At 53.8% G+C, this 17,834-nt stretch overlaps 2 protein-coding genes across 7 annotated transcripts in view; one reads left to right on the plus strand and one right to left on the minus strand.

The window, feature by feature from the left end:
• Positions 1-7,568, plus strand: part of BRD3 (bromodomain containing 3) — a 32,659-nt gene extending 25,091 nt beyond the window's left edge. For all 4 annotated transcript variants that reach the window (XM_081595887.1, XM_081595889.1, XM_081595886.1 and 1 more), the window contains exons 10-12: positions 3,822-4,114; positions 5,135-5,263; positions 6,697-7,568. In XM_081595887.1, the coding sequence (XP_081452013.1) occupies positions 3,822-4,114; positions 5,135-5,263; positions 6,697-6,812 (538 nt within the window). In that variant the 3' untranslated portion in view covers positions 6,813-7,568. The remainder of the gene's footprint in view (positions 1-3,821; positions 4,115-5,134; positions 5,264-6,696) is intronic.
• Positions 7,569-8,228: 660 nt separating this feature from the next.
• On the minus strand, positions 8,229-13,849 carry BRD3OS (BRD3 opposite strand). Of its 3 annotated transcripts, none has more exons than XR_014083539.1 (3): positions 13,788-13,849; positions 9,017-13,120; positions 8,229-8,896 (listed from the first exon to the last, which is right to left on the minus strand). XR_014083539.1 is itself a non-coding variant. In XM_081595892.1 (2 exons), the coding sequence occupies exon 2, from the start codon at positions 12,523-12,525 to the stop codon at positions 12,271-12,273; it is 255 nt and encodes an 84-aa protein (XP_081452018.1). In that variant the 5' UTR covers positions 12,526-13,120; positions 13,788-13,849; the 3' UTR covers positions 11,398-12,270. The 3 variants fall into 3 exon arrangements, 1 of the variants encoding a protein (XP_081452018.1); XR_014083541.1 differs by lacking the exon at positions 8,229-8,896 and adding an exon at positions 13,464-13,500 and having other exon boundaries at positions 11,398-13,120; XM_081595892.1 differs by lacking the exon at positions 8,229-8,896 and having other exon boundaries at positions 11,398-13,120.
• Between the last annotated feature and the right edge of the window lie 3,985 nt (positions 13,850-17,834).

Raw genomic sequence — 17,834 nt, forward strand, 5'->3', positions numbered from 1 at the left:
GGCCACAGATGGGCGGGGATAGCGCGGGGACGTGTGTGGGGGCTGGGGCTCCTCCCGGGAGGGGAGGGGGTGGCAGCTGCACAGGGGGCAGGATGGAGATCCAGGAGCCGGGAGGGGCAGCGGGCACAGCCGTGGCGGGGAGGAGGACGTGTCCCTCGTGGGGACCGGGACGGGGTGGGGGGCGCCACCCAGGAGCGCAGACGGGCTTGGGAGGAGGGGCGGGTTGAGGCTGTGGAGGCTGGTTGCCTTCGTTCAGGGGCTCGTGATTTATCCTCTGAGCAAATGAAGCCGGAGTGGAGGATGGAGACGCAGGAGGCCAGAGTGGACGGAAGGACACCCTTTGAGGCTGATAGGGTCCTCCAGACAGGAGGGGCCAGCGTGGCCGTTGAGGTGGAGGCGTGTGGCTCGAGGGCTGTGGGTGAGGCAGAGGGGACAGGCTTTGCTCTCTGGGCGGAGGAGGCCGGTGGAGCCTGGGGCTTGCGCTTCGGCAGCGGGCGGGGCACTGGCAGCGGTCAGGGCTCGTCTGTCCCTCCCTCCCTCTTGCCGGGAGGCAGGAATCAGCTCCCTGTTCTGTCTCTGGTTTTGGTGCCAGTACCATGCCCGCCTCAGAAATGATTTGGGGAGCGCTTTCTTCTGTCTTCTGGGGTAGGCTTATAGAACTAGTGTCCTTCTTATTTTCTATGTTTTTGGCTGTGCTGGGTCTGCGCTGCTGGAGGGGGGCCGCTCGCGAGCTGCAGTGGGTCCTGTTGTTGCAGAGCATAGGCTCTGAGGCGCACGGGCTGCAGTGGTGGCGGCTCCTGGGCTTGGAGCACAGGCCCAATAGTTGCGGCATATGGGCTTGGTTGCTCTGTGGTACGTGGGGTCTTCCCCGACCAGGGATCGAACCCGCGTCTCCTGCATTGGCAGGAGGATCGAGGGAAGCCCTAGAATTAGGATTCGTTAAGTGTGTGATGCAGTTCACCGTGAATCCATCTAGACCTGGAGTTTCACTGTGGGAAGGTTTTTAACCCTGAGTTCAATCCTTTTAATAGATGCAGAAAGTCGGGTTATTGGTTTATTTTTGAGTCTGTTTTTTGCCTTTCACATCATGGTAGGCTTGTTTGAAATGTTCCCTTACCTTTGAAGTCTGTAGGGTCTGTAGTAATGTGTTCTTTTTTTTTCGTTGCTTGTGTTGGTAATTCGAGTCTTTTTCTTGGGGAATCTGGAGAATTTGATCACTTCTGTTCAAAGAACCAGGGTTTGACTTCCGTGATGCTTCTGTTTTCTTTCATCTTGGCCTTACTTTTACTATTTACCTTCGCTTGATATGGACTTAATTTGCTTTTCTTTTTCTAACTTGAAAATAGAAGCTTAGATGACTGATTTCAGACCTCTTCTTTCTCTTTGCTCTGTTTTTTGGCCCTGAGCCACATGGGATCTTAATTCCGGGATCTTAATTCCCCGACCAGAGCTCGAACCTGCACCCCCTGCAGTGGAAACACAGTCTTAACCACTGAAGTTCCAGAACTTCTTTTCCAATATAAGCATCTGAGGCTATAAGTTTGCATCCAAACACTGTTTTGGCTGCATGTTCCCCACAAATGTGACTTGTTGTGATTTCATTTAAGTTCAGAACATCTTTTAATTCTCTTCACCTTTCCTTTTTGACCATGGGTATTTAAAAGTATGTTTAACTTACAGATATCTGGAGATTTTTTAAGATACGTTTCAGTTACTGATTTCTAGAGTCAGAGAACATACTTTGTGTGTTTTCAGCATTTTAAAATTTTTGTTAAGATCTATTTTATGGCCCAGAATATGGTCTGTCTTGGTCAACATTCCATACTTGAAAAGAATGTGTATTCTCCTGCTGTTGAGTGGAGTGTTGCATAAATGTCTGTTAGAAGATTAAAAAAATCTTAAAAAAATAAAAAGGGGGACACAAATGAACTAATTTACAAAACAGAAACAGACTGATGGCCTCGGAGAATGAATTTATGGTTGGCGGGGGAGGGGACAGGTGGAGAGGGACGGGTTGGGAGTTTGGGGTTGATGTGTGCACACTGCTTAGATAACCGGTCTTCCTCGGTGGTTCAGTGGTAAAGAATTTGCCTGCCAATGCAGGGGACGTGGGTTCAAGCCCTGATCCGGGAACATCCCACGTGCCATGGAGCAGCTAAGCCCATGTGCCATGACCACTGAAGCCCACACGCCCTCGAGAAGCCATCACAAAAAGTCCACTCACAGCTAGAAACAGCCCCCGGGCAGCAGCAAAGACGCAGCATAGCCAAAAATAAATGAGTAATAAAGAGGAAATCTGGGGGAAAAGTAAATAGCTAACCAACTAGGACCTACAGTATAACACAGGGAACTCTGCTGGATATTCTGTAATGAGATAAACGGGAAAAGAATTCGAAGAGTATAGATACATGTATATGTGTAAAAAAAAAAATCTTTAAAACCCCAAACAGACAAAAACATGTCAGTTAAGTTAATTTAGTTGATAGTGTTGTTGGGATCGTCTGTATTCTTACTGATTGGTTCTGTTAATTACCAAGAGAGAATCATTGACTTCTCCAAGTAGAATTGCATATTTTCCTATTTCTCTTTATTTCTGTCAGTTTTGGTTTCAGATGTGCTGTCTTCTTGGTCAGTTGACATTTTATCGTTACACAATCTGTCTTTTTCCTGATAATATTCCTTTTCCGAAGTCTACTTTGTCTGAAGTTGTTATAGCTACTGCAGTTTTCTTTTGATTAATATATACATGGGATATTTTCCGCCTATCTTTTTACTTTTAACCTACCTCTGTTATTTTAAAGAGGGGTTTGTGTAGACAGCCTAAACATTGGCTCTTGGTTCTTACCCAGTCTGACCATCTCTTCCTTTTAATCGATGTGTTTAGACCATTTGTATTTAATGTAATTATTGATACAATTGGATTTCCTTCTGTTGTTGTTCACTTGTTCAGTCATGTCCGACTCTTTGCGACCCCATGGGCTGCAGCACGCCAGGCCTCCCTGCCCATCACCAACTCCCGGAGTTTACTCAAACCCATGTCCATTGAGTCGGTGATGCCATCCAGCCATCTCATCCTCTGTCGTCCCCTTCTCCTCCTCCCTTCAATCTTTCCCAGGATCAGGGTTTTTTCTCATGAGTCACCTCTTCGCATCAGGTGGCCAAAACATTGGAGCTTCAGCATCAGTCCCTCCAGTGAACACCCAGGACTGATCTTTAGGATGGACTGGTTGGATCCCTTGCAGTCCAAGGGACTCTCAAGAGTCTTCTCCAACACCACAGTTCAAAAGCATCGATTCTTCGGTGCTCAGCTTTCTTTATAACCTGACTCTCCCATCCATACCTGACCGCTGGAAAAACCATAGCCTTGACCAGACGGACCTTTGCTGGCGAAGCGGTGTCTCCGCTTTTTCACTCGCTGTCTGGGATGTCTGTCTACCAGCGCGGCATTTTCCGTGTGTCCCTTCTGTTTCCTCCTCTGTTCCATCTCCTGCCTTTTGGGTTATTTGAAGGCGCAGTATGACCTGTTGCACTTGAGATGCCTCTGGGGCGCTGAGGGGAGCTGCCCACCGTGGCTGTTTCCTGGCCAAGGCCTCCCTGAGCTGGGGGGGCCTCCGCTCTGACTCTGGAGCAGGGTCTTCCACGCCTGGAGATGGAGGTGCATTCCCGGGCCTGGCCCAGCTCCTCTGTCTGGGTGCCATTGGAGCTGCTCCTTGGGGAGAGAGCCTGGTCCTGGAGAGGACGAGGGCCAGTGGGCGGGGGTCAGGGCCTGGGGCTGGGCGGGGGCGGGACGCCGCCGTGACGTACCTCGCCTGCTGTCTCAGACAGCCGAAGAAGGGCGGCAAGCAGGCGTCGGCCTCCTACGACTCGGAGGAGGAGGAGGAGGGGCTGCCCATGAGCTACGACGAGAAGCGGCAGCTCAGCCTGGACATCAACCGGCTGCCCGGGGAGAAGCTGGGCCGCGTGGTACACATCATCCAGTCGCGGGAGCCCTCGCTCCGGGACTCCAACCCCGACGAGATCGAGATCGACTTCGAGACGCTGAAGCCCACCACGCTGCGGGAACTGGAGAGATACGTCAAGTCTTGTTTACAGAAAAAGCAAAGGAAGCCTTTCTGTAAGTGGCCGGGGCAGAGCGCGTTCCTGCCGCCCGCCCCTCTCTGTCCGCCGACCCCCAGGCAGCCCCAGGAGTATGAGGGGGCGGGCAGTGGGTCTCGGGCTCCGGGCTCCTCCCCCGTCTTCTGTCTCACGCCCCCAGGGCACAGCATCCGTCTGCTCACCTCGGGGTGGGGGGCTCGGCTGAGACTGGCTGCCAGCCCCTCCCCAGCCAGAGCCCTTCTTCCCCGTGCTCCTAGTCAGGTGGGCAGCACTTGTATGCCCCGGCCTTCACCAGTGCAGGCTGGGGTCGGCTCCAGCCACGTTCATTTAGATGCTGGCTAAGGCCCTCTGTTTAGGGCCTGACTGCAAGTCTCCTGCCGATGGTTCCCTGCCTGCGCAGACTGGTTCCCTTTGCCTGGGGTTGAGGGTCCAGAGGCCTCCCAGGGTGGACGATTGCACTGGCTCAGGGTTCACTGGACGGGAATGAGTTGCTGCCTGGGTCAGTGGGTCCTGGGGAGCGAGAGGAAGGGCAAGCCCCAGGCAACCCCATGGCAGCCCCGAGGCACACCCAGGGTGCACTGCTCCTGCATGTGGTCCCCTGGGGCCGCTTGACCCTCACTTGCTCTGATGGGGCAGCCTTCTGGGTGGGCATCTTGTCGCCCTCTGCAGTCCCGGCACATCTGACCCTCGGTCAGTGGTCTGTGGACTCAGCGCTACTGGCGCAGGAGCGCCAGGTGCTGGGCTCCAGGTGGAGCCTCGGGAGAGCCTCGGCCACAGTGAAGGAAAACCAGGAGGGGCCGGGGGGGAGGGAGGCCAGGGCTTCAAGTCACCCCTGCCTGCAGCAGGGGGTGGTCCGTCCTACCTCAGGAGTTTTGTGACAGTTCTAGAGCTTTGCCTGTGGCAGGGGCTCCGTCTGTGTGGGCAGAGGTGCCATCTCATCCCCATGGGGGGCTGGGCGTCTGCCCGTGGGGGCTGTGCCATCCGGAGGCCGCCCGCCCGCCTGCCCTGCCTGTAGCCACAGCGCCCTGCTCTCCCACAGCCACGAGCGGGAAGAAGCAAGCGGCCAAGTCGAAGGAGGAGCTGGCTCAGGAGAAGAAGAAGGAGCTGGAGAGGCGACTGCAGGATGTCAGTGGGCAGCTGAGCAGCAGCAAGAAGCCGCCCAAGAGAGGTAGGGCCGCCCTGTGCCGCGCGGGGTGGGGGAGGGCCGCGGGGCTGTGCTGTGGCTCCACTGCATAGCACGCTGCGTGTCCCAGGGGAGGCTGTCAACCCCCCGAAACCTTGAGCTCCTTACCTGCGGGTGGGGCCCCGAGGCTGAGCAGGTGGCGGGCACGTGGGGAAGCGCCACTCGGCGGAGCCCCTGGGAGCGGGTGTTTTGTAAGGGCCCAGCCGTGGTCTATGGGGGGCTGGACTCCGTGACTTGGGAGGGACTGGGGTCCCACCCTGCAGCTTCGGGAGGGTCCTGGTCGCCCCCAGAGAGGGACACTAGTGCCCGGCAAGAACCAGTATCACAGGCGGGGAGAAGGGCTGACTTCCAGCCCCGGGCCACCTGCTTTGTGGACTGCAGGGGTCCCATTTTAGGTGAGCAGGTGATTCGACTCCTTGCCTCCTTTCTCTGGAGCCTGTAAGAAAGGGCACATACCTTTTTTCCTACCCGGGTGGTGGTCAGATTCTAGGCTCAGTCTTGGCTGTGTAGCAGCCGGCTGCCACAGCCTTGCCCTGCTTGCCCGGTGCCGGCGGGGTGGGCCTTGGGGCCCTTTGCCCCTGGGGAGGGCAGGGCAGGTGGCCGCGTGGCGACGGTTCAGAGCCGCCTGCCCGGGTGGACGGCCCCGCCCCCCACAGCCCAACAGTGCCTCTCGCTTGGCGGCGCTCACCTCTTCGCAGGCCTGAGTGCACTCGGCTTTGCTGGCCTCTGAGCTGTTTCTGCTCTCACTTCTGACACCAGACGTGAGTTCCTCTCACACCAGGTCTCCAGGCTCCAACACGAGCTGGGCGTCCAGCCAATCATTTTGGTCCAGTTCGCTCTCTTTGGGGTGCAGACCCTGCGGGGTGAGGGCTCAGATGCCAGGGGCAAGTCCCGTGCCTCTCCCGTACCTCTAACTGCCGGGCTGTGAATTGGGGACCCCCACGACCCTCTGCTGAGGTGTGGAGATTTGCTGGAATGGCTCACAGAACTCGGGAATCGTGAGTTTGAATCGCGTGGTGGTTTGTCGTAAAGGTTACGGCTCGGGGACCGCCAGGTGGGCGAGAGGCACAGGGCTGGGTGTGGGGTTCAGGTCAGGGTTAGGGCGTCCCTCCCAGCGCCTGGAAGCCCTCTGCATCGGGGTTTCTCTGGCGCTCAGTCTCCTCCAGTTCCCTCCCCTCGGAGGGAGCGGATGCCCAGCTCGCGTTGGAGCCGGGAGACCTGGTGTGAGAGGAACTCACACGTCTGGTGTCAGAAGCGAGAGCAGAAACAGCTCAGAGGCCAGCAAAGCCGAATGCACTTGGGCCTGGGAAGAAGTGAATGCCAGTTCCCTCCCCTCAGAGATGGTGGCCAGCTGGGGGGGCCGGCAGGGCGGTGGGCCGGTGCGGGGGGCGCACCACTCACCTCTGCGTCTCCCCCAGAGAAGTCGGGCTCCGCCGCGTCCGGGGGGCCCTCGCGGCTCAGCAGCAGCAGCTCCTCCGAGTCCGGCAGCAGCAGCACGAGCGGCTCCAGTTCCGACAGCAGCGACTCCGAGTGAGCCCTGGACGCGCGCGGCTCGGGACGCAGCCGGTGGCCGCCGCCCCCGCCGGGACGCCGCGGGGTGCCCTTCACTGGTTAATATACTCCTTCCGTTCCATGGTGTGCAGGTCCTCTTTTCGCTTCAGTGTTACGGTATCTTCCAGTTCTGGCTTTAATAGGTCAACCGAGATCTTTCTGTGTGTGTCCATTAGACTTTGAGAAGCTGTGAATCGGCATAAGGTCTTTCCTCCGTAAATGAACTCAGTCCCTTGGAGATGCCGGCTTCAGACGCTAACCTGATAACCGTAGGAAACCGTGTGAGGTGTGGTCTGAAGGTGCTTGCAGAACCCCTTTCCTTACGCCCGACCTGGTCTGTAGCCCCAGCGAGAGTTTCTCCCGAGGAAATGTCTCGGACATGGTACCGCACGGGAAGGCTGTTGGCTTTGCCAGCAGGGGTTTGCCTCCATCTCCGGGGGCGCTGGGCCCTGACCCTCACATCGAGGGCAGCTCTTTCTGCAGGGGCTGCGGACAGCCAGGCCCGCCCCTGCCATGAGTGAGGGCCAGGGCTGGGCCCCCGCCAGGAGGGCTCCCCGCAGCTTCCAGCCCGAGCTTCTGCGGGCGGGGAGCCGGCGAGGGGGCGTGGAGAGGAGCCCCGTCTCGCTGATCTCCGCTGACGTTGGGAGCTCCGGGAGGAACACGGTGGCTGCGTGGGCAGCGCAAGGGTTCCCAAACACTGAAACTTTTACCTCAACTTTGAAAAAAAAAAAAGAGAAAAGATTTTAAAAAAAGAAAAAAAAAAGGAGACTCTTTTTGTAAGGTTCAGCGATTTTCTATGAAAGGCCAGCCACATGTGTCCCCGCCCAGCCGCTGCCACGTGCTCCGGAACCATCGCCCCAGTCTCATGTATATATGAATATTTTATTTATTAACATCATTGGTCATTTTTTTTTTAAAAAAAAAGAAAGAAAAACAAAACCGCAAAAGAAACGCATTTTAAAACAAGAAAAAAGGAGCCGAGATGCAGGCCTTTTCCGTGGTGTGAGGGGGGCCCGGACCCCACGGGCCGCGCGCCCCAGGTGCTACAGCCTCCTGCCCCGCGCGGTGCTCAGCCACATCTGCGTGCTCGTCTCGGGGCGGCGGGGTTTCTGTTCTCGTTCTTTCTCGTGTGTGTGTGTGTGTGTGTGTGCGTGTGTGCGTGCGTGCGTGTGAAATCTGGAGACTCACAGGTATACACAACTTCCGGCTGCAGCACGTTCTCATTTTTTTTTTTTTTTAATTTCGTTTAGTTCTTTTATATTCACTTCTGGTCTCTCTTAGGACTGTTTTAAAAAAGACTTCGATTTAGGGAACCCCAGTTATATAATATAAACTTTGTAATCTGCGAGAAAAAGAAATGTATAGTAAATCTAAGTCTTGATTTTTAACTTTCTATTGTAAAAAAAAAAAAAGTAATAATAATATACAGAGTTTAACAGAAGGTTATGTTTCGGTTTTGTTTTCTCCAGAGGCTGCCGTGGGGCCCTGAGCGCGGGACACCCACCCACACCGCCTGCCTAGCTCTGAGCCGCGTGGCTCTGGCCAGGGGTTTATGGCCCCCAGTGGGGCATCCCTCACCCCCACCTCCAGGGAGGGGGCGGCCCCTGCTGCCCCACCGTGTCTCCCAGCCGCCAGGCGGCAACGGCCCGGCCCGGCCCCCGCTGGCCTGGTCTCTCTCCAGGCGGGAGGAGCCTGTGGCCCCAGGAGGGCCCCCTCCCTCAAGACCTCTCGGGGGCTCCGGGCTCCGGAGCTTTTCAGATAGCACAAAAATGACCGGACTTCACCGAGGCGGGGGCTGGGGGTGGAGCCGGGGGTGAGCCAGCCGCTCGTCCGCGGTCGCGTTCTTCCCAACAGCCCTTCTGGATGGATCAGGGGACTAGCTGTTGGCGTCCTAACAGGTGGTGGTTCTAAAAATTCCCAACATCCACTTGGCTTCCACCAACCTTGATGGCTAAGGAGCCCTCTGATGGGGTAGAATTCTGAAACGTGGGTGCTGGGTTGCCATTTTTCTGACTGCCGCTGATTCTGACCTTTGGTGAGTGTTGCGCCAGCTCGTTCAACTTTTCACTGTAATAAAAATATGAATGGGTTTTAAACTTGCCATGTTTGTTAAAGCTGCCCTGTTTTTCAAAGGTGTTTTCTGAACAGATCTTGAATGGAGTAAAAACTATGACTTTAAGGACTTACTACACGCTGGAAGGTCTTGAAGCAGGATCTCATGGGCGACAGGCAGCGGGCCTTGTCTGGTGACAAACAGATCCAAGCCAAGGGGCCTGGAGGTGCTGGGCGCCCCTGGGGGATGCCCCTCTAGCCGCCAGTGGGGAGGGTCGCCTTTGCCAGCCGCTCAGCGGGGGACAGGGGGCCCCAGTGCTGGGCGCGGCTGGAGCGGTGAGAGATGGGTTCTCAGCCACCTCTGCCCCTTTCCTCTGAAACATCCGCTGGCTTTGATGCTGCCGGAGAGCTGAGCGATTGTAGGTCATTGGTTTTTTTTTTAAGGCTTTCTGTCCAGACTCAAAACTGATTTCAGAGTTTGGGGGGACTCCCTCCACCCCGACGTCAGCCTGTGGGTGTTTGCTGTTTCCATTTCTCTTGTGTTGGGCAAGTAGAGTTGTTCTAGTTTTCCTACAACTAGAGGGCAGCCGGTTGAGGGTTAGGAACCGTGTTCAGTGGGTCGCACCCGTGCAGGACTCGAAATTGTGGCTTTCAAACAGGCCCCCCGACCCCAGGGGGCCGAGGGGGTGGCTTCGGCTATGAACTGAATTCCAGAAACCCTTGCTCACTCATCTTGCTTACAGACTGTTAAGATGCGTTTTCTTTTTTGTTTGTTTTTTGATTTTGTTCTTTTGCAACATTCACATCTTTTACAGTTTTGGGGGGGGGACACTGCCCACAATAAAGGATTCGTTACATCCGGCGTAGCGCTGTTCCCTGATACTGGCATAACACTTCCAGGAAGTTTTCCTTTTTTTATATTTAAAATGTTACTTTTCTGTATGATGTGCATGCAAGTTTACCGTAACTTTTCTTAAACTTTTTAGTGCCGTTTCTAGTATATTCCTGTAAATGTCAGTTAGTGAAAATGAGTCCGATGTAAGTAGTTTTAGCTTGTTGACTGCAGTGCTGGCCTCGTCACGACAGAATAAAAGTGGTAGAAAGTACTGTTTCTGGTCACCATGGACCCTTCTCCTGGGGCATTTGTTTTGTTTTCATAATAAAAGAAAAAAAAAGAGGCGCCGTCTCTGCTTTCTGGGCTCCCAGCGCTCCCCTGGCTGGTGTGTGATGGGGGAGGGCCTCGTTTTGACATCACGTAGCTCCTGGTGGGAATGCCCGGAGCGTCCCAGAGGGGTCTCAGTGGGCCCAGTGCCTCTGGTCCTCAGCCTGGGTGGGGAGGCCCCAGGGCCTCGGGAGCGCTGTGTGCTGCCTTTTCAGGCCGGTGGCTCGCACAGCGGCGGCCCCCATGACTGACCTGCAGGTCCCCCCCTGCCTGGTCATCTGTCCGCTGCTCCCGCTGGCCCCTCCGTCTACACTGAGGTGCTTCCTGAGACCACAAGCATCCAGTGCTCGTCTGGCTGGCCCGAGGATATTTCTGAGAAACCACATTGGGTGGTGTACACGCTGAGGCTTCTTCCAGGCGGCCCGGAACCCAGCGGCAAGGGATGAAGGAGGTGTCGAGACAAGTGCAGGTTCTGACAGTGTTTTCAGAATATGACTGTTGGAGCCGGGCCTTGCAGCGGTGTGCTCTCCAGGCCCGAGGCCACCCTCCCGTGTCCCCTTGGCACACGTCACCCAGCCTGAGCTCCCCAAGGTCGGGGACGGAGCACATCTACCTTGGTGTCCTAGCCCCGGCAGGGAAGGCCAGGTGCCCAGGCTTCCCTGAGGCAAGGAGACTCCCTGCTAACTAAGCCGCTTAGTGCCAGCTGTATGCTAGCAGCCTCAGGCACGTGGTCACCTGCATGCCCTGACCAGTGCCTGCTCTCCTGTCCTGGCCACCACCTCTGTGACTGCGGCCGACCAGCCACGGCCCATTCTTCGGTCAGTCTAGGGGGAGGCACAGGCATTCCTGCTAAGTCAGAGCTTTGCTTCCTTCCCAAGATGCTGACAAGGCCTCTCTCCTGGGGGATTCCAGTGTCCTGGCGCCTGGACGGGCGAGCCTTTACTGCACAGGCCTGACTCTATACATGAGATAGGCTTCCTCTTCATCTCCAGGAGCCACTTAAAGGAACTCTGTCTTCCAGCCTCCTTACCGGAGGCAGCAAGCAAGCCGAGGCTCTATCAGCAAGGACCAGGCCTCTGGCTGGATGTGTGACCTTCGGGGAATGCAGTCTGACCTGGCCCTTCCCCTCTGGATGCTCTTTGCTGACTAGTTTGCACGCCTGCATGAGGAGCCACGCACATGGAAGCTCTGGATGCATTATGTGCATGCCCAGTGGAATGGTCTCTGCCCACCTGTGGGCTGCCCAGAGCGCTGCCTGCCCTGGGGTTCTTAGCAATTGTTCGACATTACTGTTGTAAACAAACAAAAACCCTGGAAGCCAAGGTAGGGTATTATGAACAAACAGATCAAAATATGCAGTGAGGAAGGAAGGAGGCTCCTGAAGGAGATTTATTTAAAAAGAAAACTCGGCTTTGGCAAGACACCTTTGCATTTGCCTCGCCACACAGACTTTAATTCCAGCAAATCCCTTAAAACTGACTCATAACCCTGCCCACATGGGTGGGCCGACACAAACACTGCAGGCGGCCGGGGGGCTGCAGCCCCGAAGCAGAGGCTGAGCTGCCGTCGGCTGAGAACCCACCTGTTGCAGCTCTGCGATTAAACCTGAGGTCACTGTTAGCAGCTGATGTGTAACTTCATAATTGGGGGTTTCCCTTTAAGTTTTTCGGATGCCTTTGCCCACAGCCTCCAGCATCAGGAAGCTAGTGTAGAAGCCATCACGGTGCATCATGGGCAGTGATCGCTTTGGTAACTAGACTCAAACTCAAGTGCCACAGAGTTTGTGCTGAAATGCTGCTGCCACTGACCTGTTTAGGGTAAAGCCACTGTGGTCCTGCCAATGGATTTCTGATCCTACATGATGCCAATTCTTTTTCTTTTTTAGATTTGACCCATTCTTTTACCAGGGAGAAGGGAATACTAGAGACAGCCTGTAAGAATGTGAAAAGATTGTTTGTACCTGAGGTATCTCTCATGTGATTTATTTGGAAGCATGACCAGGACAGCATCTAGCTGGGCCTGGGCTGTGCCTGCAGCACCTGCAGGATCAGGATGGGGTCCAGAAGTCCACCCGTCACCCCAACTGCGAGTGGGTGGGGTGCCATCTCTGGGGTTTGGGGGTTCTTCTATCACAGCTCAGCCTTCACATTCCCTGTCAGAATCTCCCAGTGAGGGCTAGGGGTCGGCAAGGTGGCATGGTGCCTGGGCTCAGATTTTCACCCCAGAATTACATTATAGAACAAAACTTGGACTGCCCCGTGTCCCGTGAGACGTCCAGCTTGTTTCTGTCCCGGACGAGGATGGCCTCGTTCCCGTACTGTGAGTACCACATGCTTCGGCTCCGGCTCAGGTACGTCCCGGGCAGCACGGATGCCAGCTTCTGCTGCTGCTGTTGCCAGATGAGCAGGGAGGTGTCCCGGTACCGGAGCCGGGCGTAGCTTTCAGACAGAGCTTTCTCTGCCAGCGGGACGCGGCCACTCATCACTAGCCAGAGCCTCCCCGCTCCTGGGCTCTGCACAGCTGCCACCTGCTTTGCACTAAAAGCACTAATTAATGAGGTTTTCAGCAGCTGGGCGTGAGGATTCCTTCTTTAACTTAGTGGTTACGAGGAACTCAGGCCATTTGCAGGCAACGCCCTTTATGAGGGTTCTTTGCGAGGAGACTGCAGAGCAGTCTCCAAGCATCCTGAAGACAGCCAAGAGCCACACGTGAGTCGGCAGGCAGGTCAGTGGAGCCTCGGCCACCGTGCCTCCCGGTGACGGCTGTGCGCTCTGTCGGGTGTGCTGACCTCAGGGGCGAGGCCCTCACCTGGGGGGGACTTGTCAGGTGTCCACTGCGAGTCTGACACCACGACTCGGACCACTGCATCTGAAGAGAGAGAGCCGCTGTCCCACATGAAAAGACATTGTAAACTAGGCAGAAACCGACAGCAGCTTCTGGAAGATCTGCCCTCCTGATCTGTGCCTGGGTCAGCTTTCAGCAGCGCGGAGGCGGTCCGATCCCTGCCAGGGAGGTGGAACCAGCTTTCTGTGCAGTGCTTTTTTCTGGCTCGCCTCCAGCTCCTCCGAAAGGTGATGCTACAAAGAAACGAACCTGCTGTCAGGTGTCGGGAGAGGAAAGGACCCCAGCGGTCCTGGTTTATAGCACGGGATCCTTCTTAACTCTTCGGATCAGAGCCCTTAAACCAAGCCACCCAGCCTCATGCTCCCACTATTTCGGTTGCTCTCCAGTGACGCAGTGAGTTTGGGTTTAAGAGGCAGAAGGATGCCTCATCCTAGCTCTTCTCTGAACTACGGGAGTGGTACCTGAGGAAATTCCCCTTGCTGGAGAGTTAATGTTCAGAGAGAGCTGCGAAATAAGTTTTAAGAATCTGACGGGGCGCAGAAGGGACCTGCCCACGCTGGGCACGCTGGTACCCACCCGGCGCCCCCTTTCTCCTCCGAGCAGCCGGATGGCCCTGGACCCCAAAGAAAAATGACGTCAGGGGAAAACCGAACAGGGCGCATCCACAGTAGCCGCAGCCCCAGCTCTCCCAGCCAAGCAAGTTCTCTTTTCCTTCCGTGCGGCCCGCGCCCCCACAGCCCAGCCGCGTCCTCGCGACCCGCGGAGCCCCCCTGGCCCCGCCCAAAACGCCCCAGGGCGCGTCCCCACCGCCTCCCCACCATCCCGGGCGCCCACTCGCCCGGCGGCGCCCCGAAGCCCCTGGTGACCCGGCCCGCGTCCCCCCGCAGCCCGCCCGGTCACCTGGCCCGCGCCCCGGGTCGTCCTGCCCCGGCCACCCGCGCAGCGGGGCCTCGCGGACGCGCGGGGTGGTGCCAGCGGGCGGAGGGACCGCGTCTCCATGGCAGCGCCGCAGGCGTGCCGAGCCGAGCGCCGAGGCCGGGCAGGCGGGCGCGCCGAGCCGGAGACATCGATGGCTCCGCGGGGCGGGGCAGGGGGCGGGCCCGGGGCGGGGCTTCCTCCTCGAGCCGAAGCTGCCGCGAGACCCTGATCTCCCGCCGTTACTGTTGGTCTTTGCACCGTATTGGTCTCTCTTTGTGTTGCTGCTTGCATACTTCTGGGGCTTCCCTTGCAGCTCAGTTGGTAAAGAAAACGCCTGCAGTGCAGGAAACGTGGGTTCTATTCCTGGGTCGGGAAGATCCCCTGGAGAAGGACATGGCAACCCACTCCAGTCTTGCCTGGGAAATCCCATGGACAGGGGAGCCTGGTGGGTTGCAGTCCATGGGGTCGCAAAGAGTCCGGCACGACTGGGCAACTAACACTACTTACTCGCGTACTTCTGCCACTGCTGTTACTATTGATACTCACATTCTTGCTCCTAGTGACAGATACAGTTATTTTTTAATAATTGCATGTTGTCCCCAGTCCAGGCCTCCCACTCACCTCCGTCAACCAGCCGGGCCAGATCCCCATTCTTCCGCACCCGGCCTCCAAATCGTATTCCAATAACACTCTCTTTTCGTATCTGCCCCTTTCCTTACTGAACTTTCAGTTTTATGGTTTCCCGCAATGCTGATTAAGGAAGCCGACACAAGGGACATTCGTCGAAGGCTGAGCCCGCCATTGTAGGAGGCACGTTCTTGACCTTCTTTGCAAGGACACGGAACATATACAAAAGCTGATCACACGCCAGGCCATAAATCAGTTTCAATAGGTTTCAAAGCATGTAAATCCTACCTGGAAAGGGTCACAGGAAACTAGTCTATAAATCAGCAATAAAAAGATAACTAGAAGAAAACCCATATATTTAATTATTTTGAAATATATCCTAGAGCCCACTCAAGGATACAAAAAAAACAACCTCTGAATTTCTCATGGGTCAAAGAGAAACTCATAATACAAATTTTAAACTATTGTAATTGAATGGTGATAAAAATACAATATATCAAAATTTGTTCAGTTCGGTTCAGTCACTCAGTCGTGTCTGACTCTTTGCGACCCCATGAATCGCAGCACGCCAGGCCTCCCTGTCCATCACCAACTCCCGGAGTCCACCCAAACTCATGTCCATCGAGTCGGTGATGCCATCCAACCATTTCATCCTCTGTCGTCCCCTTCTCCTCCCGCCCCCAATCCTTCCCAGCATTAGGGTCTTTTCCAATGAGTCAACTCTTCGCATGAGGTGGCCAAAGTATTGGCGTTTCACCTTCAACATCAGTCTTTTCAATGAACACCCAGGACTGATCTCCTTTAGGATGGACTGGTTAGATATTGCAGTCCAAGGGACTCTCAAGAGTCTTCTCCAACACCACAGTTCAAAAGCATCAATTGTGCGGCGCTCAGCTTTCTTCACTGTCCAACTCTCACATCCATACACGACCACTGGAAAAACCATAGCTTTGACTAGACGGACCTTTGTTGGCAAAGTAATGTCTCTGCTTTTAAATATGCTATCTAGGTTGGTAATAACCTTCCTTCCAAGGAGTAAGCGTCTTTTAATTTCATGGCTGCAATCACCATTGGCAGTGATTTTGGAGCCCCCAAAAATAAAGTCAGCCACTGTTTCCCCATCTATTTTGCCATGAAGTGATGGGATCAGATGCCATGATCTTAGTTTTCTGAATGTTGAGCTTTAAGCCAACTTTTTCACTCTCCTCTATCACTTTCATCAAGAGGCTCTTTAGTTCTTTTTCACTTTCTGCCATAAGGGTGGTGTCATCTGCATATCTGAGGTTATTGATAATTCTCCCGGCAATCTTCATTCCAGCTTGTGCTTCCTCCAGCCCAGCGTTTCTCATGATGTACTCTGCATATAAGTTAAATAAGCAGGGTGACAATATACAGCCTTGATGTACTCCCTTCCATATTTGGAACCAGTCTGTTGTTCCATGTCCAGTTCTAACTGTTGCTTCCTGACCTGCATACAGGTTTCTCAAGAAGCAGGTCAGATGGTCTGGTATTCCCATCTCTTTCAGAATTTTCCACAGTTTGTTGTGATCCACACAGTCAAAGGCTTTGGCATAGTCCATAAAGCAGAAATAGATGTTTTTCTGGAACTCTCTTGCTTTTTCGATGATCCAGCAGATGTTGGCAATTTGATCTCTGGTTCCTCTGCCTTTTCTAAAACCCGCTTGAACATCTGGAAGTTCATGGTTCATGTATTGCTGAAGCCTGGCTTGGAGAATTTTGAGCATTACTTTGCTAGCGTGTGAGATGAGTGCAATTGTGCAGTAGTTTGAGCATTCTTTGGCATTGCCTTTCTTTGGGATTGGAATGAAAACTGACCTTTTCCAGTCTCGTGGCCACTGCTGAGTTTTCCAAATTTGCTGGCATACTGAGTGCAGCACTTTCACAGCATCATCTTTCAGGATTTGAAATAGCTCAACTGGAATTCCATCACCTCCACTAGCTTTGTTCGTAGTGATGCTTCCTAAGGCCCACTTGACTTCACATTCCAGGATGTCTGTCTCTAGGTGAGTGATCACACCATCATGGTTATCTGGGTCATGAAGATCTTTTTTGCAGTTTTTCTGTGTTTTCTTGCCACCTCTTCTTAATACCTTCTGCTTCTGTCAGGTCCATACCATTTCTGTCCTTTATTGAGCCCATCTTTGCATGAGATGTTCCCTTGGTATCTCTAATTTTCTTGAAGAGGTCTCTTGTCTTTCCCATTCTATTGTTTTCATCTATTTCTTTGCACTGATCACTGAGAAAGGCTTTCTTATCTCTCCTTCCTATTCTTTGGAACTCTGCATTCAGATCAGTATATCTTTCCTTTTCTCCTTTGCTTTTCACTTCTGTTCTTTTCACAGCTATTTGTAAGGCCTCCTCAGACAGCCATTTTGCTTTTTTGCATTCCTTTTTCTTGGGGATGGTCTTGATTTCTGTGTCCTGTACAATGTCAGGAACCTCCATCCATAGTTCATAAGGCACTCTATCAGATCTAGTCCCTTAAATCTATTTCTCACTTCCACTGTATAATCATAAGGGATTTGATTTAAGTCATACCTGAATTGTCTAGTGGTTTTCCCTACTTTCTTCAATTTCAGTCTGAATTTGGCAATAAGCAGTTCATGATCTGAGCCACAGTCTGCTCCCAGTCTTGTTTTTGCTGACTGTATAGGGCTTCTCCATCTTTGGCTGCAAAGAATATAGTCAATATGATTTCAGTGTTGACCATCTGGTGATGTCCATGTGTAGAGTCTTCTCTTGTGTTGTTGGAAGAGGGTGTTTGCTATGACCAGCGTGTTCTCTTGGCAAAACTCTGTTAGCCTTTGCCCTGCTTCATTCTGCACTCCAAGGCCAAATTTGCCTGTTACTCCAGGTGTTTCTTGACTTCCTACTTTTGCATTCCAGTCCCCTATAATGAAAAGGACATCTTTTTGGGGTGTTAGTTCTAAAAGATCTTATAGGTCTTCATAGAACTGTTCAACTTCAGCTTCTTCAGCATTACTGGTCGGGCATAGACTTGGATTACTGTGATATTGAATGGTTTGACTCGGAAACGAACAGAGATCATTCTGTCGTTTTTGAGAGTGCATCCAAGCACTGCATTTTGGACTCTTTTGTTGACCATGATGGCTACTCAATTTCTTCTAAGGGATTCCTGCCCACAGTAGTAGATATAATGGTCATCTGAGTTAAATTCACCCATTCCAGTCCATCTTAGTTTGCTGATTCCTAAAATATAGATGTTCACTCTTGCCATCTCCTATTTGACCGCTTCGAAGTTGCCTTGATTCATGGACCTAACATCCCAGGTTCCTGTGCAATATTGCTCTTTACAGCATCGAACCTTGCTTCTATCACCAGTTACATCCACAACTGGGTGTTGTTGCTTTGGCTCCATCC

This window comes from Giraffa tippelskirchi, chromosome 4 (assembly GCF_054371585.1).
Source record: "Giraffa tippelskirchi isolate mGirTip1 chromosome 4, T2T-mGirTip1v1.2.pri, whole genome shotgun sequence".
In the NCBI taxonomy this organism is placed as follows: domain Eukaryota; kingdom Metazoa; phylum Chordata; class Mammalia; order Artiodactyla; family Giraffidae; genus Giraffa; species Giraffa tippelskirchi.